At 39.1% G+C, this 18,913-nt stretch overlaps 1 protein-coding gene across 1 annotated transcript in view; it reads right to left on the reverse strand.

Moving 5' to 3' along the window:
* Positions 1-611: 611 nt before the first annotated feature.
* The window catches only part of TMEM242 (transmembrane protein 242), a 41,203-nt gene continuing 22,901 nt past the window's right edge, over positions 612-18,913 (reverse strand). The window contains 2 exon segments of the mRNA XM_062488982.1: positions 612-1,605; positions 16,560-16,697. Coding sequence (XP_062344966.1) covers positions 1,507-1,605; positions 16,560-16,697 — 237 coding nt within the window. The 3' untranslated portion in view covers positions 612-1,506.

Consider the following 18,913-nt stretch of genomic DNA (forward strand, 5'->3'; position numbering starts at 1 on the left):
GACTTAGAGAAACTAAAAGTAATCCTAAGGACATAATGTGATTTGCATTTATTTAGTCCACTTCGGTATTTGACCAGCTATAATGAAATGACACAGCTACCTGTTAAACTTGGTAAGTAACACTAATATGCTTAAATGTAAGCGAAACACGTATAACCACTCACATGAAGAAAAAAAAAAATACAAAAATAGTACCATTTTTCTTGTGTGTATGATGTAGTATTCACTACAGTTTATTTAGTATTGGATTACCAGCATCAAGGTCTGGAAAGACATCAACTATAACACTTCAGTTGTTTTAAAGGTATTATTTTAGTGTCGTGTTTCATAGGAAAACTATACTTCTCTATTATTCATCTAACATTTAAAGCCTTTTTTGTATTCTTTCTTAGGAATATAAAGACTTAAATCACAAACGACAAGTTCTAAAAGGACTTTATTGAATCTGACAACTTACTAACTGGACTTTGTGCAATTAATAAGAAACTCTGATAACAGAGTAACAAAGGACACTTCACTGATAGCACTTTTTTATTTCTGCAATTTTACATATCTTCAGTTCTGCAAATATAACATTTGAGTAAGACATTACTCTTTCTAGTTTACACCCACACTTCATGAGACTACTGCAGTGTGGAAAATGTCACATTGCTTCTCCTGGTAGAAGAGCCACAGAAATGACTGGAACACAAAATTAGTCCTGCCCATACACTTTCTTAGCTGAAAACATTTGCGTAGGACTGACTGGGTGTCTCACTATTTTATACCTTTTCCACTTACTATTTCAATTGATATACAAATATAGTAGATGCTTTTACATACACAATCAGATTCATTATTGTGGGATCAATTTTTTAAAAGTTAATATTGAGAAAACAGTGAATTTTGAAGAGATCTCTTCTGATGCTTTACAGAGGAGCTCATAGTTTACTACTTGCATATTGGGTTTTAAACTTACCCTTCAGACATATAAAAATGATTTAGATACTTTCTCTGTTGCAAATTCAAATATGTCCTTTATTTTTGAAGAGTGCAGTATATGCTTTACCCTCGGGCTGAGCAAGAGATCTGTTATGATTGACTTGATGGTTGTATGCCTAACAGGTAAAGTCACTGAAAGTACTGCTCTTATTTCCTAGAGAAATTTCATAGAATTATTGAAATGCAGGATGGGACAGGAGTTTACTGGGATTACATTCATGTATTTACTAGTCAAGATTAGTTCCTTCTCTAAGTTTTTGAAAAAGTTATTTTTTTTCAGTTGAATCCAACTTATTTTGGAGGGTTCATTTTCTCATTAATCAACTATACCAAACATGCTGAAAAGTTCAGTATAAATTGGTTTGAATTCTCTTGCTCCTGGATGTTAACTGGCATTCCTGGGTTCAGTGCACTCAGTCAGTAGCTTGCTCAGTCTGAATCTTCTTTGTTTTCCTGAGGGGACACCTCTGCTACTTCCACTCCTGTTCTTGCTGGAAGAGACATCTCCAAATAGCCCTGAGTCTTTCACTTGGATTTTAGTAAGTTTTCCCATTCAACACTGGACTCACTGTTTTTAGGAATTGCTGGAAAGATTGACTGCATCTTACTTCGGAATTCTTTCATCTATAAGAGATTTAAAAATAAAATCAGTTAATTGCTACTAAGGAACAAAAAGAGTAGCACCATGAACCCCAGCCTTATCCCACAAAACAAACTGTGTGAGGTAAACAATAAGAAAAACAGCCTTTAAAATAATACAAAACTAGGACTTCCGCTCTGATTATGTTGGTTCAATTAACAAAGTGAAAAAAAGCATGAAGGGACCCACAATAATCACCCCCTTCTAATGCACCACACTGGGGTGATTGGTTTGCAGTGCTTGCCTGAATGATCCACTGATGTTACATGAATACACGCGCACGCACACACACACACACACCCTCTCCTAAAACACTTCTGTTTGGAGGGAAATTACCTTAATGGAACGTGCCCCTATTTTGACTGCAGTTCATTTCTCTACACTTGTAATGGATGAAAGGTCCAGTAGTCTGTTCAAGGATTTTAAGACTAGAAAAATATTGTTCAGCTCTGACAGCTTAGGTTTACCCCACCATATGGATAAAGGTGACAAAACAAAGTCTCATTCAAATGTACATAACAGTAGGAAAGAAAACAAAATTCATAATGATACATGGGACCAAGCTTTGGTTTTCACTGCTGTTAAAATGCTGTGGAAGAGGAAGTTTATCTGTATAATGACAGAGATAGAGATAGAGATATAGAGATAGAGATATACAGATATAGAGATCTAGATATAGTATATTTATTTATATTTATGCTAAGAATTTTATCACCAATGTCTGATTCAGTAGTCCTGGAATGCTAGAATCAAACATTCATTCAAATAAAAATCACTTCTATCAGAATATTTCTATTTAGTGAGCTTCTTTTTTCCAGGAGTTTCACATGTATTTTTACACATAATATATTTTTAAAGGATAGGCATGGAAAAAACAGATCAGTGAAAATCCTGTTATACAAACAGCAGGATGTACAGGGGAAGTTTTGGACAGTTATTTTTAGGAAGCTCTATGACAGAATCTATGACATTCACACAGAGAAGACAGGATGTGGTATTCAAGCACTGGATGCAATGACCTCTTGAAGAGCAAATGCTTTCTCAGGCAGTATGTCCCACAGAGAGGTTCCAGGAAATCTAGATATTCCAAACAGCCACACAGACATCTACTCTCATATGCCTATGTTTTGTGTGTTATAGGTCATCAGTATTTATACAAATACCTCTGGGTTGTTTTCTCTTCAAGCCCTTCTGTGTATGAATAATTCTGACAAAGAATTGGGACTTCCTTACAGACACACTACCAGACTTCAATTATTCAAGTTACAGCTGATACAAAGAATTAAACCGTTTACAAAGAAATTACCAATCTTTTAGTAAGACAGTAGCTAACTATGATGGATGAAAGCATTTCAGAGCCCCAGTTTTTGTGTAATAATACTTGGGTACTGCTAATCTAATAAAAATATATGTCATATAAAGTAGAAGGAAAATTCAGAGCCAAATTATCCTTTTTAATTCCTCTGATTTTGTTCCTAAGTAAAACTAATTCACCCTCTATTTCATTCTGATCAGATAGTTGTTTTGATTAATTATTCCTTCTTGGTTTTTAAAAATCTTGGCCATCAACACCCACAACTGTTCCTAAACTAACATTTTTGCTTCTCATTCAAAACTGAGAAGCTCTCATAGACAGCTAATGTTTCCAAGAATAATAAACACCAGTATCAGAGCTGATGTAGAGGAACAGCCCAAATTACATTAAACAACTTCTGCCAATTCAATACAAGTATTTACAGTAGGAAATGTTTTAGGAGCTTTGCCTTAGCTGTTTTTTCCAGTCATATGTAATTAAGTTATCCCAGCTTGCTGATGGGTGGAAAATATTCAATTCACTTAACATTTTTTGCTTCCTCCAGAGTGATTCAACTCTTCTACTCTTTCATCTCACTCTGAGTATTATCTGGGTGTTTGGAACACAGGAATGGTCAAACACTAACCTAATATAAAATGCTGTAGCTCTGTTGATAGAACCAAAGATAAAACATTCAGTGCCAGCCAATGATCTGGTGCATTGTGGATTTTCTGGCTGCTTATAAACACAGACCTGAATTTCTCTTAGTGTAAAATTTGAATGGTGCACTCATAAGCCCTAGAAGACACCTCCATTACCCCACTGAAGACACACAAAACCAAAGGGAAACTAAAAGCAATTGTATAAAGCCTCCAGAAAGAAGATGATGGGTGGAGTGACTCAGAAATCTGCAGATTACTCACTCTGCCAACCACCTCATAAATATTAATATGCCAAACCCTAACTCTTGAATGCAAAAAGCAGTCTTGTCTGGAAATACAACATTACAACTCAGTTCTGAAAAAAAACCAGGTATTTATTTAGAAAGTGCCTAAACACTGCTAGCAGCTGCAGATATAAGAATATTAGATAGATTTATATCCCCGCAGAACATTAATTTATGTCCTGCAGGTAAAAGCAACTAATTTCCTGGAAAAGCAATTTTTCCTTAACACGTGGATAAGATGTGAAGTAGTCAATGTCTGTCTATTGCTTTTAAGACTCCTTCAGAAATTTCCTCAGCCTTGTCTTTTTAGACTTTGATGCTTATTTGTGAAACCACTTTGAAAGTGATGCCAGACTCAGTGTTTCATTTGCCACTTCCTCCCTTGCCTGCCCTTCTCCACAAGCCCGCTCTGCATAAAAATAGGTTTCCATTGTAATTCATAACTTTTGACCATGTTTATGTTTTTCTGCAGATTTTCTTCCTTTGTGATTCCTGGACAGTGATCTATTCCAATAAATTGCAATGCCAAGCTGATCACTACTGTGCATTGTCTTCTCAGTGTAACACTTCAGGCTGTCAGCTTTCTCAGTGTAATACTTCAGGTTGTCAGCTCTTTAAGAAGGACATTATCTGCAGTGACTGGCATGGCCTCATTAATACATGACTTCACAGTATGTCTAAAATGGGGCCAATTTCTTCCTGGTACAAATGGCACAGCTACTAACTCCTGCTAGAAGTTTTCATTTCTATAGCCCTTAGAAGATACTGCACCTGATTATTTCTCTCCACAACAGTTTTTGAGGACTCACTAGTAAGACATTAAGCAACTTAATTAGTACCAGTCACAACCTCCTATTTTCCCCCTCTCATCCCAGTCAGAAAGTGCCATCCAATGTTTCATTAGTGCTTCGATCTGGACCTCTAAGGTATCTTTCCCTTTCTTTCCTGTTCCACTAATAACATCAGCTCCTGTGTTTCTTCCTTCATTTCCACATTTGTCCTTGGTGCTCTCCCAAATGCACTTCCAAATCCCAGTCACTGTCTTCCCTGCACTCAGCATTCCTCTAAAATTCACTTACCCCAAACTATGGAGAAAGCTTTCAAAGAGAACTATTCTCTGATGTCACAGAACTGGTATATACCCACAAAAATAACCATGAAAATCGCATCCCTAAGTTCCTGTCTCTTCTCTTCCACTGACAATGTGTGCCTGCTTCCAAATCTTTCTAATACCCCATTTTAGGCTGTAACTTCTAAATGGACAAACTTTATGATACTGGTCTTTTCCAGTCTAAATGATTCTGACTCAGAGACGTAGAGCTCAATCTTCTGAGCCTTGACTGATCAAACTCTATTTAATATATTTTTATATTTAGGACTAATTTAGCCTCCAAAGTACCTCACACTGGCTGGTAGTTCTCGCTGGCATTTAGTTGACACTGTCATACTAGGCCCACTGCAACTTCAAAGTATTCTTAATTTGTCCACTAAACATTTAAGTTAGTCCTTCAACAAGCTGGGCTTACCAGTGTCCAGTCCTCCTGCAGTGTGGTGAGCTTCTTGTAAAGATAACTAATCAGCTTTATGTTCTATTAATACTGGACACTTGAAGTGTGAGAATTGGGACCTTGTCTTTACTTGCTTTATCGCCTGGGACAAACACACTTTTTGATGAGGAAAATGCTGTAATTAGGAATCTGTGTCTTGCCCTGCCTTTTCTTTTCAGCAGATGTGCAATGTGAGAGGTCTCGTCTCCTCTCTCTTCCCTTCCTGGAAATCTCATCCTGTATTTCCTCCAGATTCTACAATACTCACAGCAGTGGTCTCAAATCAAAAGGCATTAATTTAATTACAAGAGATAATGTGCTATGTACTAAGCACAGGAATGTTTTGAATAACTCACTGCAATGGCTGCCTCTTATTGTCAGCCACACTAGCACTGGGGTACTCAGTTCAACTGTGATAATGTCTTCAATTAATAGTGCAGTAAACCAAGCACTAAAAGCTGAATGTATTTTACCTCTTCCTGCTGCCTTCAGTACCACAGGCTGCTCTCAACTGCTGTTCCTGAACCTAGAGGTACATGAACAATTCCTAACACATTTCTCAACATTCCAGCATGCTCCATTCCTGCAGATGACTCTCTAAAGTCAATTTCACTGAAGCAAATTTTATTTTTTGTCACAGATATTACAGAGCTTTATGCTATTTTTTCTTGCCAAATAAATTACAGTAACTGTTCTACCTCTGTCAGGCTTCTTTCTAAAAGGGTATCATCTACCTTACTGCATTAAATAATCTGTAATAGCTACAGATCACTGTTATTTTCTTATCTTAACCTAATGATCCTGCCTCAGATGGCAAAAATATGGGGACCTAAAAGCATCTTCCATTTAATAATCTCTTTTTAATGTACATCGTTGACAGAATGTCACACAAAAATTGGGATAGCATTATTACTGAGAGCACTTACATGGCCGTTCATATTAAAATGAATGGAAGAGGGGCTAAAAGAGTCTATTTGATTCCTAGAATGAAAGTTTCACAAAGAAATGTTCTCTTTAATGTCTGACATTCATAATAGGCCAACGCAGATTCCAGGAATTATTAGTTTCCTATTATAGTACTCGTATCAGTAAGAACTGCTTATATTAGCTTCCAAGTGAAATGAGGTTAGATGCCCTGAACTGGAACATCAAGTGGCAACAGAATGCAGTATGTACATGCCCTCTATTCTCCTCAGCCACCATTCATTTCACAAAGCAAGAAGATGAGGCAGGCTGCCCTGGATTTAAAAGCATCAGTGAGGATTGCTCTTGCCAACTTTTTCCCAAATCTTACAATGATTGCTGTTGCCCTTGTTAGCAAATTATTACCAAGGGCCACATACAGAAATAGTAAGTTATTTGTAGAAAATGGCAAGTGCTGAGCCCTTGCAGGAATGGAGGAGCAAAACAGCCAGCCTGGTGGCTAAAGGTGATTGTCCTTCTCTCAGTGTAAAATGGGGCACTCACTGAGGGTCACTCTGTGCCAACTCTGGAATAACATGGAAAATAGAGCTCTGGTTCACATTCTTACATCTTGCACTCCACTGACCAAGGCATCATGAACATCTGGATTATGCAGAACTACAAGTCTATGAAAATGGCCCTGAGAGTACCAATCCTGGCAGAAAACAACCTAGCATTTTTTATGTACTCTCATCCCTGTTCAGCACCTATTTGCTAATTCCAGCATTTCAGGCTTACATAGAGAAAAGCACCAGCAGAATTATATTAAGCCATCTAGAGAAGTCAGGAGCTCATATTGGCCCCCTGTCTCACAGAGGCTTACACACCTGCCTGACCTTATGCAATGTTGAGCACCCTCTTTGAATTCAGAGGGTTACTTACAGTGCCTAAAATTAAACAAACACATATATATATATATATATATTTTCCCACAAATTTATCTCTATAAATCCTGCGTAAGTGGATAAAACACGTCCTGTGCTTTTTAAAAGAAAAACAACATGAAAACAACCTAAGTGAACTTTATTGGGAGAGGGGGAGAGGACCATCATTGTTTAAAACGAAGCTGCTACAGTTCCCAAACGATTATAAATATGTAGTAGCCTCCCACTACTACAGCTACTCCACATCCTGTCTTGAATTACTGGTGAACTATAGAGAGCTGTAAAGTCACAGGGGTCAAGTTGCCTCTTTTCCAATTACTGGGTCACATGAAGAGATAAAACACATGAAATACTTTCCTTGTGTTACTTTTCCATGAGTGCAGAAGACATGTTGCTCACTCATAAATGGGAATAGAGCTGATCTACATCACAAACATGTTTTACCAGCATCATTTTGGTTTAATTTCTTTGCAAATGTGACTTAGAACCCAAAGTGGGAAGAAGATTCTATTCCAGTAGAAAAGCCCAAAGAAAGTAAAGTTCTTCTGGGTTAAGGCTAGATTATTTTGAATTTAAGCGGGGGGGGGAAGAGGACGTGGTTAGCTAATTATGTTCCTTTATTATTATTCACAGTGACAGTAATTTTGTAAACCGGATTCTGAAAAAAAAAAAAAAAAGTAATTTCCTTAGTTTCAGAAATACATGTGGGTTTTTCTCACTTTTATACATTCCCATGTTGGTGTTTCTGAAATAGATGTCAAGGACTTAAACTTTTTGTAGCATGTGGCATCTTAAAGTAAGCACTTTTGTGCCATGCAGAAAAACGGAGTATTGATATCACTGAAGAATGTGCCATTTGTTTCTGCACAATCTTACTTTCAAATCTGGTGCTTGGAAAGGACATCCACGTGATTAGTCTATTATGATATATCAGTCACTGCCCATTAGTCACCCTGGGCAATTTGAAAAATTAATCTTGAAATAATTTAAAATTTAAAGTAGTTGAATATCCCAATTTATAAAGTTAGCTGCTTAATGGACTAAAATCTCAGGATGAATGTCCTGACCCTATAAACAATTCTTCTGTGCTGTAATTTGGATTTCTGAATTAAATTCAGAAATATGGATTGTCTGCAAGTAGGCAATTCCTGTAAACAGCAACCTGAGTAATTTTTTTCCTCTCTATGTCCATGAATTAATTGTACGTATCATCCACAAGTGAGATTCAAAGCGGGGGAAAGGGCCAGCAAAACCCCAAAATTGTGGTGAGGCTTTACCTTTGTTGCCTTGACTGGAGCTGAATTCCATGTAGGAAGCTGTCAGAGCCAATGCGACACGCAGAGGCAGGCAGGGACAGCCAGACATCCCCAGGCAAGCGGAGAAGCCGGGGTCTTGGCCCACAGTGGGCATGGCAAGCATGGCCATGCACCACCCTTAACGCACGGGACCAAGATGTAGCACGAGTCACTCGCACCCGTCACAGAAGCCTGGATTCAGATTTCACTTGTACATGCACAGTTTACAGTCACATGTGGCCAAGACCTGGAGCAACCCACTCGTCCATGTAGGGTGACACAGAGGCATTTCAGACCACTGGCTTCCCAACGGGTTGGTGGCAGCCAACAGCTGCAAGCCTCTCCCAGGACACAACAGCAAAACTCCTCAAGACAGTATAATGGTTTGAAAGCAAAACGAGTGAGAGACTCCAAGTGAGAAATACAATTTAATAGGGAAAAAAAGAGAAAAATAAAATACATGCAATAGTACAAAACAAAAACCACTGACAGAGTCAGAATACAACCTGACACCCCACTAGTTAGGGTGGTGCTAGCAGTCCAGATGAAGTGGTCTTGCTGAAGTAGTGATCCTATAGAAAGGTCTGGTAGCTCTTGTCCTCTCGCAACCAGTGGGTAAGGGCAGCTTTGGTGTTCCAATCTCAGTTTTTATCTAGGTAGGGAATGTTTGGCTCCTCCCCCTGGGTGGAGCATCTCCCAATGGGATGATGTAATTTTATCAGTCATGCAGTGGGACGGACGCAATGGCCCATTAGCAGAAGTTATCTTCTTGGAGGAAGGATGGGATGCAGAAAAGATAAAGAACACTGCCCCACCTGGTTTTTAAGAGATGGCCCATCAGCAAAGGACATCTCCCACACAGATACCAATCACTGCTCCACCTGGTTTCAGCAGATGGTGATAAAATGCATACTTTTAGGCACATCTTTACATTGTAACCTAGGACAAACAGCTACACTTGCAGCCTTTCCATTTCTTGAAATACTCTCTTACAGCTGTCCCTATTCATAAAGCAAATGTAGCAGCTTTCCAGTAGGAAAATGATGATCTTAATCCTTGAATAAGCATTCTGTCTAATCCAGTAAACAGTGAAGTTCATTGGTTTCATTTTTTGTCTTTCTTGAATAAAATACTAGCAGTTATGCATGTGGCGGCAAGTCTCCAAACCAAACCAAACCAAACCAATGAAGCAATATAAAAGCAGAGAAAAATCCAGTACAAACAAGAGGAGGAAGGTGCTAACTTGTACTAGTACTCCAATCTTCTTTCTAAGAGCTTGAGTTTCAATAAGCATTGAGGAAATAAAAGAACATTTTAAAAATGGGCAGATTTGATTTATATAGAAATAGCAAGAAAAAGGTATGTTCCTATTATGCTATCAGACACAAGGAAGATAAGGTGTAGAATTTTAATAAATAATCTTTTCGTGAGGATTAAATACAACAATAATTAAAAACTTAAAATATTTAGGAATTACTCTAGGATTACTCTAATTATTTTAGTAGATATGGTGCTTTTATAGCAACATTTGCTCATTTATGAAATAGAGTAAAAATTTCAGCCATTGCAATATGCCTACATTGGGATTTATAAATCTTAGTACAATTTACAGATGCCATATTTAAAGACTATGTCTCCACGCTCTCATCTTCTGTTTTAAATTAATCCACCCTTAAAGCCAATACTCTTTTGTATTTATACTGTGCCTACGACTATACTTTCACAAAATTATAACAAATATTGCTTGACATAAGCAGGGGGATGTTATTTTTATGCTTAAAATGGTGATTCAGATGTTAGGTTTCTGGAGAAAAGCAGTTCACTTAGGAAATGTTCTTACCATCAAAGCCACAACAAGCATATATTCTCTGCATTGCTTTTAATTCTTTTAGATGTCTCTTTATAGCCATGCAATTGTTTTAGACTCTTAATTTTTTAAAGGTTAAGATCAAAACCAGGATATTTCATTAGGAGACACCATAAAAGTGATAAACTAATATTTTGTAAGCGTATTAGTCACAAATTGCTAAGCAATTCTTCTATTTTTCCAGCTTTCCTCGAACAGCAACAATCAGAATCTCACAAATGTACACATGAATCACCCTGACCCTTTTCCTATGGGACAGAGAATGCTTTTATTTCTGAGGAAATTAAACGTGATTTATTGAAGACATGAAGATATGAGGGCTTTTAAAGCACAATTTAACTTGTTTGTTAATTGTGGTACACTTCAGTCTACTATGGCTGAGGGCATTGTGCTGCTTTTAAAAGAAGGTTCCTAATTACTTGGCAGCTTGAAACAAAGAAAATAAATAGAACATCAGACATTAATAGGTGTGCTTTAGTATCTGCCATGTACTCTGTAGCTGCAAGTTTAATTTAAAAGAAAGGTTTACAACTCCAAAGTTAACTTCTAAAAAATTTTACAAAAAACTTACAGAAAACTGTCACCTGCTGTAGGTGACCCTGCCTTGGCAGGGGGATTGGACTATATGATCTCCAGCAGCCCCTTCCAACCCTAGTTATTCTGTAAATCTATGATATTAAAATTTTTCCCAGTAATAAAAAGGTGTGGTGGATCATAATGCTAGCAGAATAGGAAAATAAAATTTAAAAATGTTTAATTTTTGGAAACTTCAATGAAAATACTTGTTTAGTTCAATTGTAACAACAGCAGGTTTAAAATATTTTGAATATTTTACTTTTTTTTTTAACTGAGTGAAATGCCATTTATTCTTTAACTGAAAATTTTAAATTTCATTGAACAGCTCACACATAGAATTGTTGAAACAAGATGTTTCAACTACTATCAACTTTAAAATAAACCTGAAATGACAAACTGGCCAAACCCAGTCTTTTCTACAAAATTTATTTCAGTACTTCTGTGTTTTACATCAGCAAATAGTCATCCCACTGCACTAGGAGTGGACACCTACATGGTTTGGATGTTGCAGTAAGGTAATGCCATGGAAGATAATATCATGATGTGGAAGTTGTTAATTAGCAAATAAACTTGTTGAAAACAATGGTGCCATTTTATTTCAAGCCAGACTTATTTCAAGCTTGTGTTTAACACGGCACATATCTTTCCACATTGTAAGGTGCCTCGGAGAGGAAACCTGTAAGTACATCTGGATGAGTCTCAGATTCAGATCAGGAGTGCTCTTTGGAAGCCAATCTCCCAGTTGTCCATGTTTCCTGGGCATGAGTCTGTGTAACTACTGAACTGTCTCAAAAGGCATGACCAGCAGGTTTTTAGGGTGGCACAAATCTGAAGAAGCATTCTAGCAGTGCACGTAACATAGTCCAACTGCCAACAGGCAGTCAAGCCAAGGGGCAAGGCCAGCGTCAGTCCAAATTTTGAAAATTCCTGGAATGGTGGTATGTATCAGGTCCTCAGCCTACTAATGTTTCACTGCCCCAGTGCTGCTGGTCGATAATACTCACTAATATAGGCAGAGTTTCAGAGATAATCAAGTGGAGAAAATTTAAATATTTTTGTCCGATTATCACTGACACCTGATTATTTTCTGCAAGAGGTACAATATAAAGTACAAAAGCACCATCTCCTAGGTTCTAAAAAAAGATTTATTTTATGCTACTAAAAAACAGAACTTAAACCATTATTAAACTAAGTCCTCATTGAACCATCACTTCTCCATTTCAGAATAAGAGTTGAGTGGAATTTAGAGTTTATTACTTATCAGTCTGTCCTCAGATTACAAGAGTGGCAACTGCAATCAGGGAATGTTAACAACCCAACCTGGGACAGTATAAAATCTTTTATATTCCTTACCAAGACATGAAGATCAGTTACTTACTCTCACCCCTGGGTTTTGAAGCTGGCATAAAAGCAGCGGACTGTAAAGCTATAGGGAACCACCTTTAACAATAAAGCCATTTATGAGCTGGAAGAAGGCATTGTCACAGCACTGTTTTAAGAACCAATAAACCATGAAGATTAAATAAAAATATAGAATCACCAAAACTGGTCCATCACTTCAGTGCCTGGAAGGAATCTTAACAACTTTTTTCTAGGGCAAACCCAGCTGGTCCCAGAAGGTGTGAGGATGAGGCATCCTGAACTGCGGCTTCAGTTTCCTTCAATGAACTGCTAAGCAATCGCACCACTAAAACAGATTAATTACAACTCATCAAGGAAATATCACTCCACTTTGCTCTCGTCGTTTCATCTCTGACTTTGGGAGAGACAAGATAACTACAAAGCTTGGGGTAATGCATACTTTATCACTCACTCGCTGTCTCATCGATAATTCAGGAAACACGTATCCCACCACTAGAAGCATTTTGGCAGCGACGGCCAGTGAGGCCGCTCTGCTGGGCTGTGGCTGGGGGCAGCACGTTCGGGCAGCGCAGCACGGCTTCTTCCTAAAGCCCGGCTGGCGGTGGGACACAGCCCGCAGTCCCGGCACCAGGGATGATGAGCCGGGCCCTGGCGCGGCCGCTGCAGTTCTGGCCGGCGCCACCGGGTGTCGCTGCGGGGCAGCTGCAGCGCCCCCGGCCGCGCCCGAGCCCGGGGGAGCCGCGGGGAGCCAACACAAAACGGGAACGCAACCGGGAATGGGGAGCGGCAGCGTTTGCCTGGCTCCCTTCTGCCCTCCAGGTGCGCGGGAGAGGCTCGCCACCGCTTCCTGCCGGGCCGGGCCACTCACAAGGCAATCCCGACGCGTGGCACAGGGATCAGGGCCGCCCAGTGGCACCGACTGCACATCCCCCCGCCTTCAGGCCGGGGCGCGGCTGGCCTGGGCAGCGCTCAAAGCACAAGCAGCACCGAGCACACCTTGCACTGCACTTCTCCAGCCTCAGTGAGCAGCTCTGCTCTCCTCCTCCGGCCCAGCCAGCCCTGCCCTCTGTGCTGCGGGCCGGCCAGGACGGAACTGCCCCATGGCCATGGCCTCCCCGACCTCGCCAGTCCCGCATCAAGACCTGCTGGCTCTGTTACTCCTTTTGGTGTGACTTCTGACAATCCATCACAGCTCATTTTCCACTGAGGCTTCTCGTACTGTACTCTTTCAGATGACTGGAGCCATTAAACACGTCACAATTAAGCCTTACTTGACTTGGAACTCCCCTTCAAACCCTGCAAGCGAAAGTCAAGTCCTTTATTCACCAAGGACTTCTTCGCCAGCTCAGCCCCTGTAACTCTCTAGGTGGGAAGGATTTTAGAGAACACTGGAGCTGAGGTACTCCTACCTGCAAACAAAGCATCCTTCTTGTTTGCTAAATGAAACACCTGCACTGCTTACAATCAGAATTTTGCTATTCTTCACAATTTAATACTGAGAAACAATTTAAGACCAAGAAACTGTATTAGCTGTCAATAATGTTATCAGTATTGCTCTTAAACAGATGAAGCTGCTGCCTGGCAGGGCCAGGTCATTAATTAGCAGGTCCAGAGGCAGCTCAATGTTAAGGTAAAGAGGCTGGGCATGACCTTTTCTCTCTGTCCAGCTGCCAAAACTTTAGATATTAAATTCACACAGGTTCCTGATACCAAAATGAGTGAAGTTTCCCCCACAAGTTTCATCTAGTATAGCACACTGAGAGACTAAAGTCTGCCTTGAGTCCATAGTTTTCAAATCGTGATACCAGCTGCTAGATTTGAAACTTTACAGGTATTGAAACCTACATGGACTACAGAGACAGTGAATTCATAGTTCTCAAGTACAATGAAGACTCAAGACATTTTGTTCAGGTAAATCTTAAAAGCCTCTTTTTAAAATGTTTAACTGAAATTAAAATGTTCATTTGAAAATGATCTGAACAGTTTGTGTGGAACCTTTATTTCACTCATTTATAAATTCAGTTTCCTAAAAATAAAGCTTTATTTATTTTTGTGGTCATCTAATAATTATTAAACATAACATATACACTGCAATTTAGTCAAAAATCAGTATTGTAACTTACTATTAATCTATTACCTCTGCTTACATGAAAGCAATTAAGAGTTTTCAAAAGTATCACAATGTTCCCCAGAAATTTCAGGAAAACATATCAAATAAAAACAGGCCCTTCGGAAAACAAGCATATGTTTAAGCATCTTATTTATTTTTACTGCTATGAACCTCTTCAGTCAGAATACTTCCTTTTGTAACATGCTGCTTCTTTCATACTTCCAGCAATTTTAAACATGTATGTATTTGATTTTAACAGCTATATAGTGACAGGAAATTTACAAATTGCTGATTTTTGATTCTGCAATTACAAATAGCACTATTGTATGTGTTTCCTTTCTGCAGTGAAAGTTTAAAAGTCTATAGTGAATGCAGTAAATATCTCAGTGGAAAGCATAGAGAGCTGTTCCAAATCATCTCTTGACAGAAATCTATTGCCTTCAGCATCTGCAATTCTCATTGCACACTACTACAGTGAAACATAAGTACTCCACAACAGAAAACAATACTAACAGACATTTGCAAGAGCCTTTTAAAATATAGTTTCCCCCATCTCCTTTCAACATTAACACAACACAATATAATAAGGTGCACCTTTCTGACCAGGAACATTCAACAATTCTCTAAAATGCTTGCTGTTTGCTTCTGACACAAGAGTCCTTGCTGTCAGAAGCCCCGTGAGATTCAGACACATACTTGGGGCTTGGCCATGTCAAGCTTAAGTGGGTGTTCCCTGGCAGGCAGCCTCAAGAAAAGCCTCACAGGGAAACCAGTAACTGGGTCTAGGCCAGTACCTCTCAAGGAAGTAAAAATTAAGCTCACCATGAAACAGGTAATGTAAATTGCAGACTAGGGTCAGACTCTGCTGTCCTTCAGCAGGACCAGACACTGACAGAATGAGAAATCAGAACTGGCAGTGTAGTGTGAAATTAGTCCTTCTGACTGGTGACATGATTGCCAGCAAACTGAGTGAACTGTTGTAGCTCAGCATACAGAGAGCACGAACTGCCACTCTTCCTCCCCCTTCCCTGACATTCCAGTACAGCCGCACGTGGAGGACTTCAGTTTAAACAAGATGTGTTGTAGCTGCCTCTTATGTCTTACCATGCTTTTTTGGTGTTCAACCTTCTTTTATCTGTTCGTACTGAAAATCAACGTTGAAAGCTAAGAAATAAAGGATTATGTAATGCTATATTTGGGACCCAAATTGTGAGCTACAGGATACATCACCAGAATAGACAAGAAATGAGAACTTGAATAAAGGTATTAATGAGAACAGTACTAAGATGAAGTAGTATTAACTTCCTCCTTTATATATGCTTTGCTCAATATATAAATAATTACCATGTAAGGCAAAGGAAGTCTATTCATTCCTAGTCCTAAAGAGGATGCAAACAGCTCTCCCTTACTTATAGCTGCAGGGGACTCTTTAAATCATGGCTTATTACTAGGGGCAAACAAAAATGCTAACATGAACTTCAGTGTTCACACTTAACACTGTAAAATACTGGAACATAATCAATTTACTAAAGATAGCTGTAGCTGGTATCCTGAGATGTACAAATACTTCCCAAGCTTCTCTGCCTTGTACGTCATCTTGCCAAGGACCACCATTTTAATGCACAGGATACTCAATCTTCTGTCCCCATGCCACTTCTAGAAAGCAAGCTGGTTTCCTTTCCGTTTTTCTTACATCCTCTGTGCCCTGATGCAAAAAATAGAACTTGGACAAATAAATGTATTGCTCTAAAAATAGGATTCAGGGGGGTAGCCTGCAAAGGATATAGGAAGTTTGCAGCTACTATTTTAGTCTCTAAATTAGAATGCTGGCTCTTTTGTGAGGTATCTGAAACATCTGTGCAAATAAACATAAAGCAGGACAAAACTGTTCTTCCCCCTAACTGTCTTCTCCCACAGCATGCCATTTTTTGCAGATACAAGAACACCTTCTCTGTTTGCACACATTCTGGTTAGTCATTCTACAGGTGATGAATGCAGGTGTAATTCTTAGGCTGAAGTAGTATAGAGATGCCATCCCAAGATGCATTACCCAAGGAAAAACATGGAGTTGAGGGAATTATACTTGCTACTTACACTGTGCACACCCAGAGCCTTCCAGATGGCAAAACTCAGCAATCCAACTCCACACCATGCATAGAGTGAGCCCCACCCTAGGGCTCGTAAGGCCAGGGATGAACCACTCTCTGGTAGTGCAGCTGTGGCCGTAATCCCCTAGAACCAAAGACAAAAAGATCATGACAAAGTGAACAATAATTGGGGGAAGGAAAAAAAAAAAAAAAAAAAAAAAAAAAAAAAAAAAAAAAAGACACCATCTAAGAAAGTTGGTGATTTAGATTTCTTCCTGACCTGCCAGTTGCATTAGTGCAGCCACAGAAAATCTTATGGCTGCCAGCACAGCTCAAGAGCCAAGAAAGGGGCTGGATAAAGTGCCTTCATACCAGGAACAGATTTCACAGTTGCCAGTGCCACCTGGGGATTATTTTCATTGCCCAAAATGAAACCAGTCAGTTGTTCCATGGGCACAAAAATCCAACACTCGGTTATCTCACCAGCCAAAATACAATATAAATATAATATAAACCAGTCACAAGCCTTCATGCCAGTGACATCTGAACATAATCACTATATGTCATTGATTTATTGATTTTGGTACTTTTTCATGGGGGGCAACAGATGGTCTATAGGTCTTTATCTGCACTTCTGGAACAGCTCACTGGGAACCTGCAAGAACAGGAGGAGCTTTCATCTGGACACAGAAGGGGTACTGCAGTGACCCAGGGACTGATTTCAGAGAGCTACAACTCTGAAGAAGCTCTGGAAACTATTAAGGAAGATTTTGTAAAAGCAAACAACAACGTTGAACCCCTCCCCCTGCAGAGTTCACTAAGCAACAACACTGAAAATGCTGTGTGGTCTCCACATTTCTCATTTTTGTCAGAAGACACCTACAAGAGTAGGTGGTTTTAAGATAGTGCTGCATAGAAGTTTGCCATGAGACACATCCTGAAAACACAAGTACCTTGAAAATGTTGTCACTTGGAAAAGCCAACTCAGGCCAAGAATGCAGCCTCAGCTATAATGGGGTCTCAACCATAAGGAAACCTCTCTGTCACAGCACATAAATGGACACTGCAGCTTCCAGGGGCACCAGGCACACACTGGGTGGTATCAATCCGTGTGCACCCCACACTCACTGCTAGCCAGACACTCTCACCTGACAATGCCCACCCTACTGCACCTATTTGGAATAGCAAAGCTTCAACCTGTGTAGCCCACAGGAGCAGTGACAGACAGAATTCTCTTGCTCATAGTAACAACTGCCATTCAGATACATTTTTTTTTTCCTCTCCAAAAGATCACAGTTCCATTGTTCACATGCAAACACAGATTTCAGATGGTAATTATTAAAGATTGGCATTTATTGTCCTTATACAACTCAACAGTTCTACTTAACTGGGTATCTTGGAAAAAAAAAAACCAACAACTAAGTATTGTTCAGGGGTAACATAAATGAGATTGCCCACATAAAATGACAAAAAAATATATTGCGTTTATAGTCTAAAATACTGAAAAGTAAAATTAACTTGTGAAAGGATCAATATAACTTTTCTCAAAAATGTGCCAAAGAGCTGTTCTTTTTTACTCAACACAAAAAGTGGGGGAAGATCTTACGTATTCTTGCTTTAAAAAAGCTTTAAATTTTAAACTTCTTTTTAAATACTTCTCTTTTTTCTTTGATACAATTAAACATACTTAATGTCTACAACTGTGGTCAGTCAAATAGCACCAGTAGTTTTTCTCTTGTTGGCTTTGTATTTTTTGAAATGTTAAAATGATCCTCAGTCAGTCCTCTTGACTGAGTCAGCACTGACACTTTCCCTTGGGCTTTAGCTGTAGGCACAGCTACTTACTCAAGGACAAACATGCACTTGGAAAGGGTATGTGCAAAATGTATCTTGACCCTTATTTATTCCAATTTGGACATCCCAAAGAGGAAGCTGTTGACAAAAACAATGCTCTATAAGCATACACACACACAAACAGCAGACATCTCTAGTCACGCTGTCATATCAGGTCCTATTATCTCCTTACCACTAATAATGAACTATTATAACTCTTCCGGTAGAGACTGCTCTGAGCATTGAAATGCTGATTACTTTTGACATTTTTCCTGCTTCCAAAGTCTAACCACATATAACAACACTGAGAAAAATGGTACCATTTGGAAGATGGGAAATTAATGGACAAAAATATCCTCTACACAGAATCTTTAAATACGAGTCATTATCTATGAAAACTGCTGGCAAAAAACGCAACTGACTACTATTTAAATGCTTGATTGTCCCAGAGAAATAATAACTAATCTGGTTTAACTGACTGCTGTATAACAGGGTTCAGGCACAGGCTGATTCCTCAGGGTACTTAAG

Source organism: Cinclus cinclus, chromosome 3 (assembly GCF_963662255.1).
Source record: "Cinclus cinclus chromosome 3, bCinCin1.1, whole genome shotgun sequence".
NCBI lineage: Eukaryota > Metazoa > Chordata > Aves > Passeriformes > Cinclidae > Cinclus > Cinclus cinclus.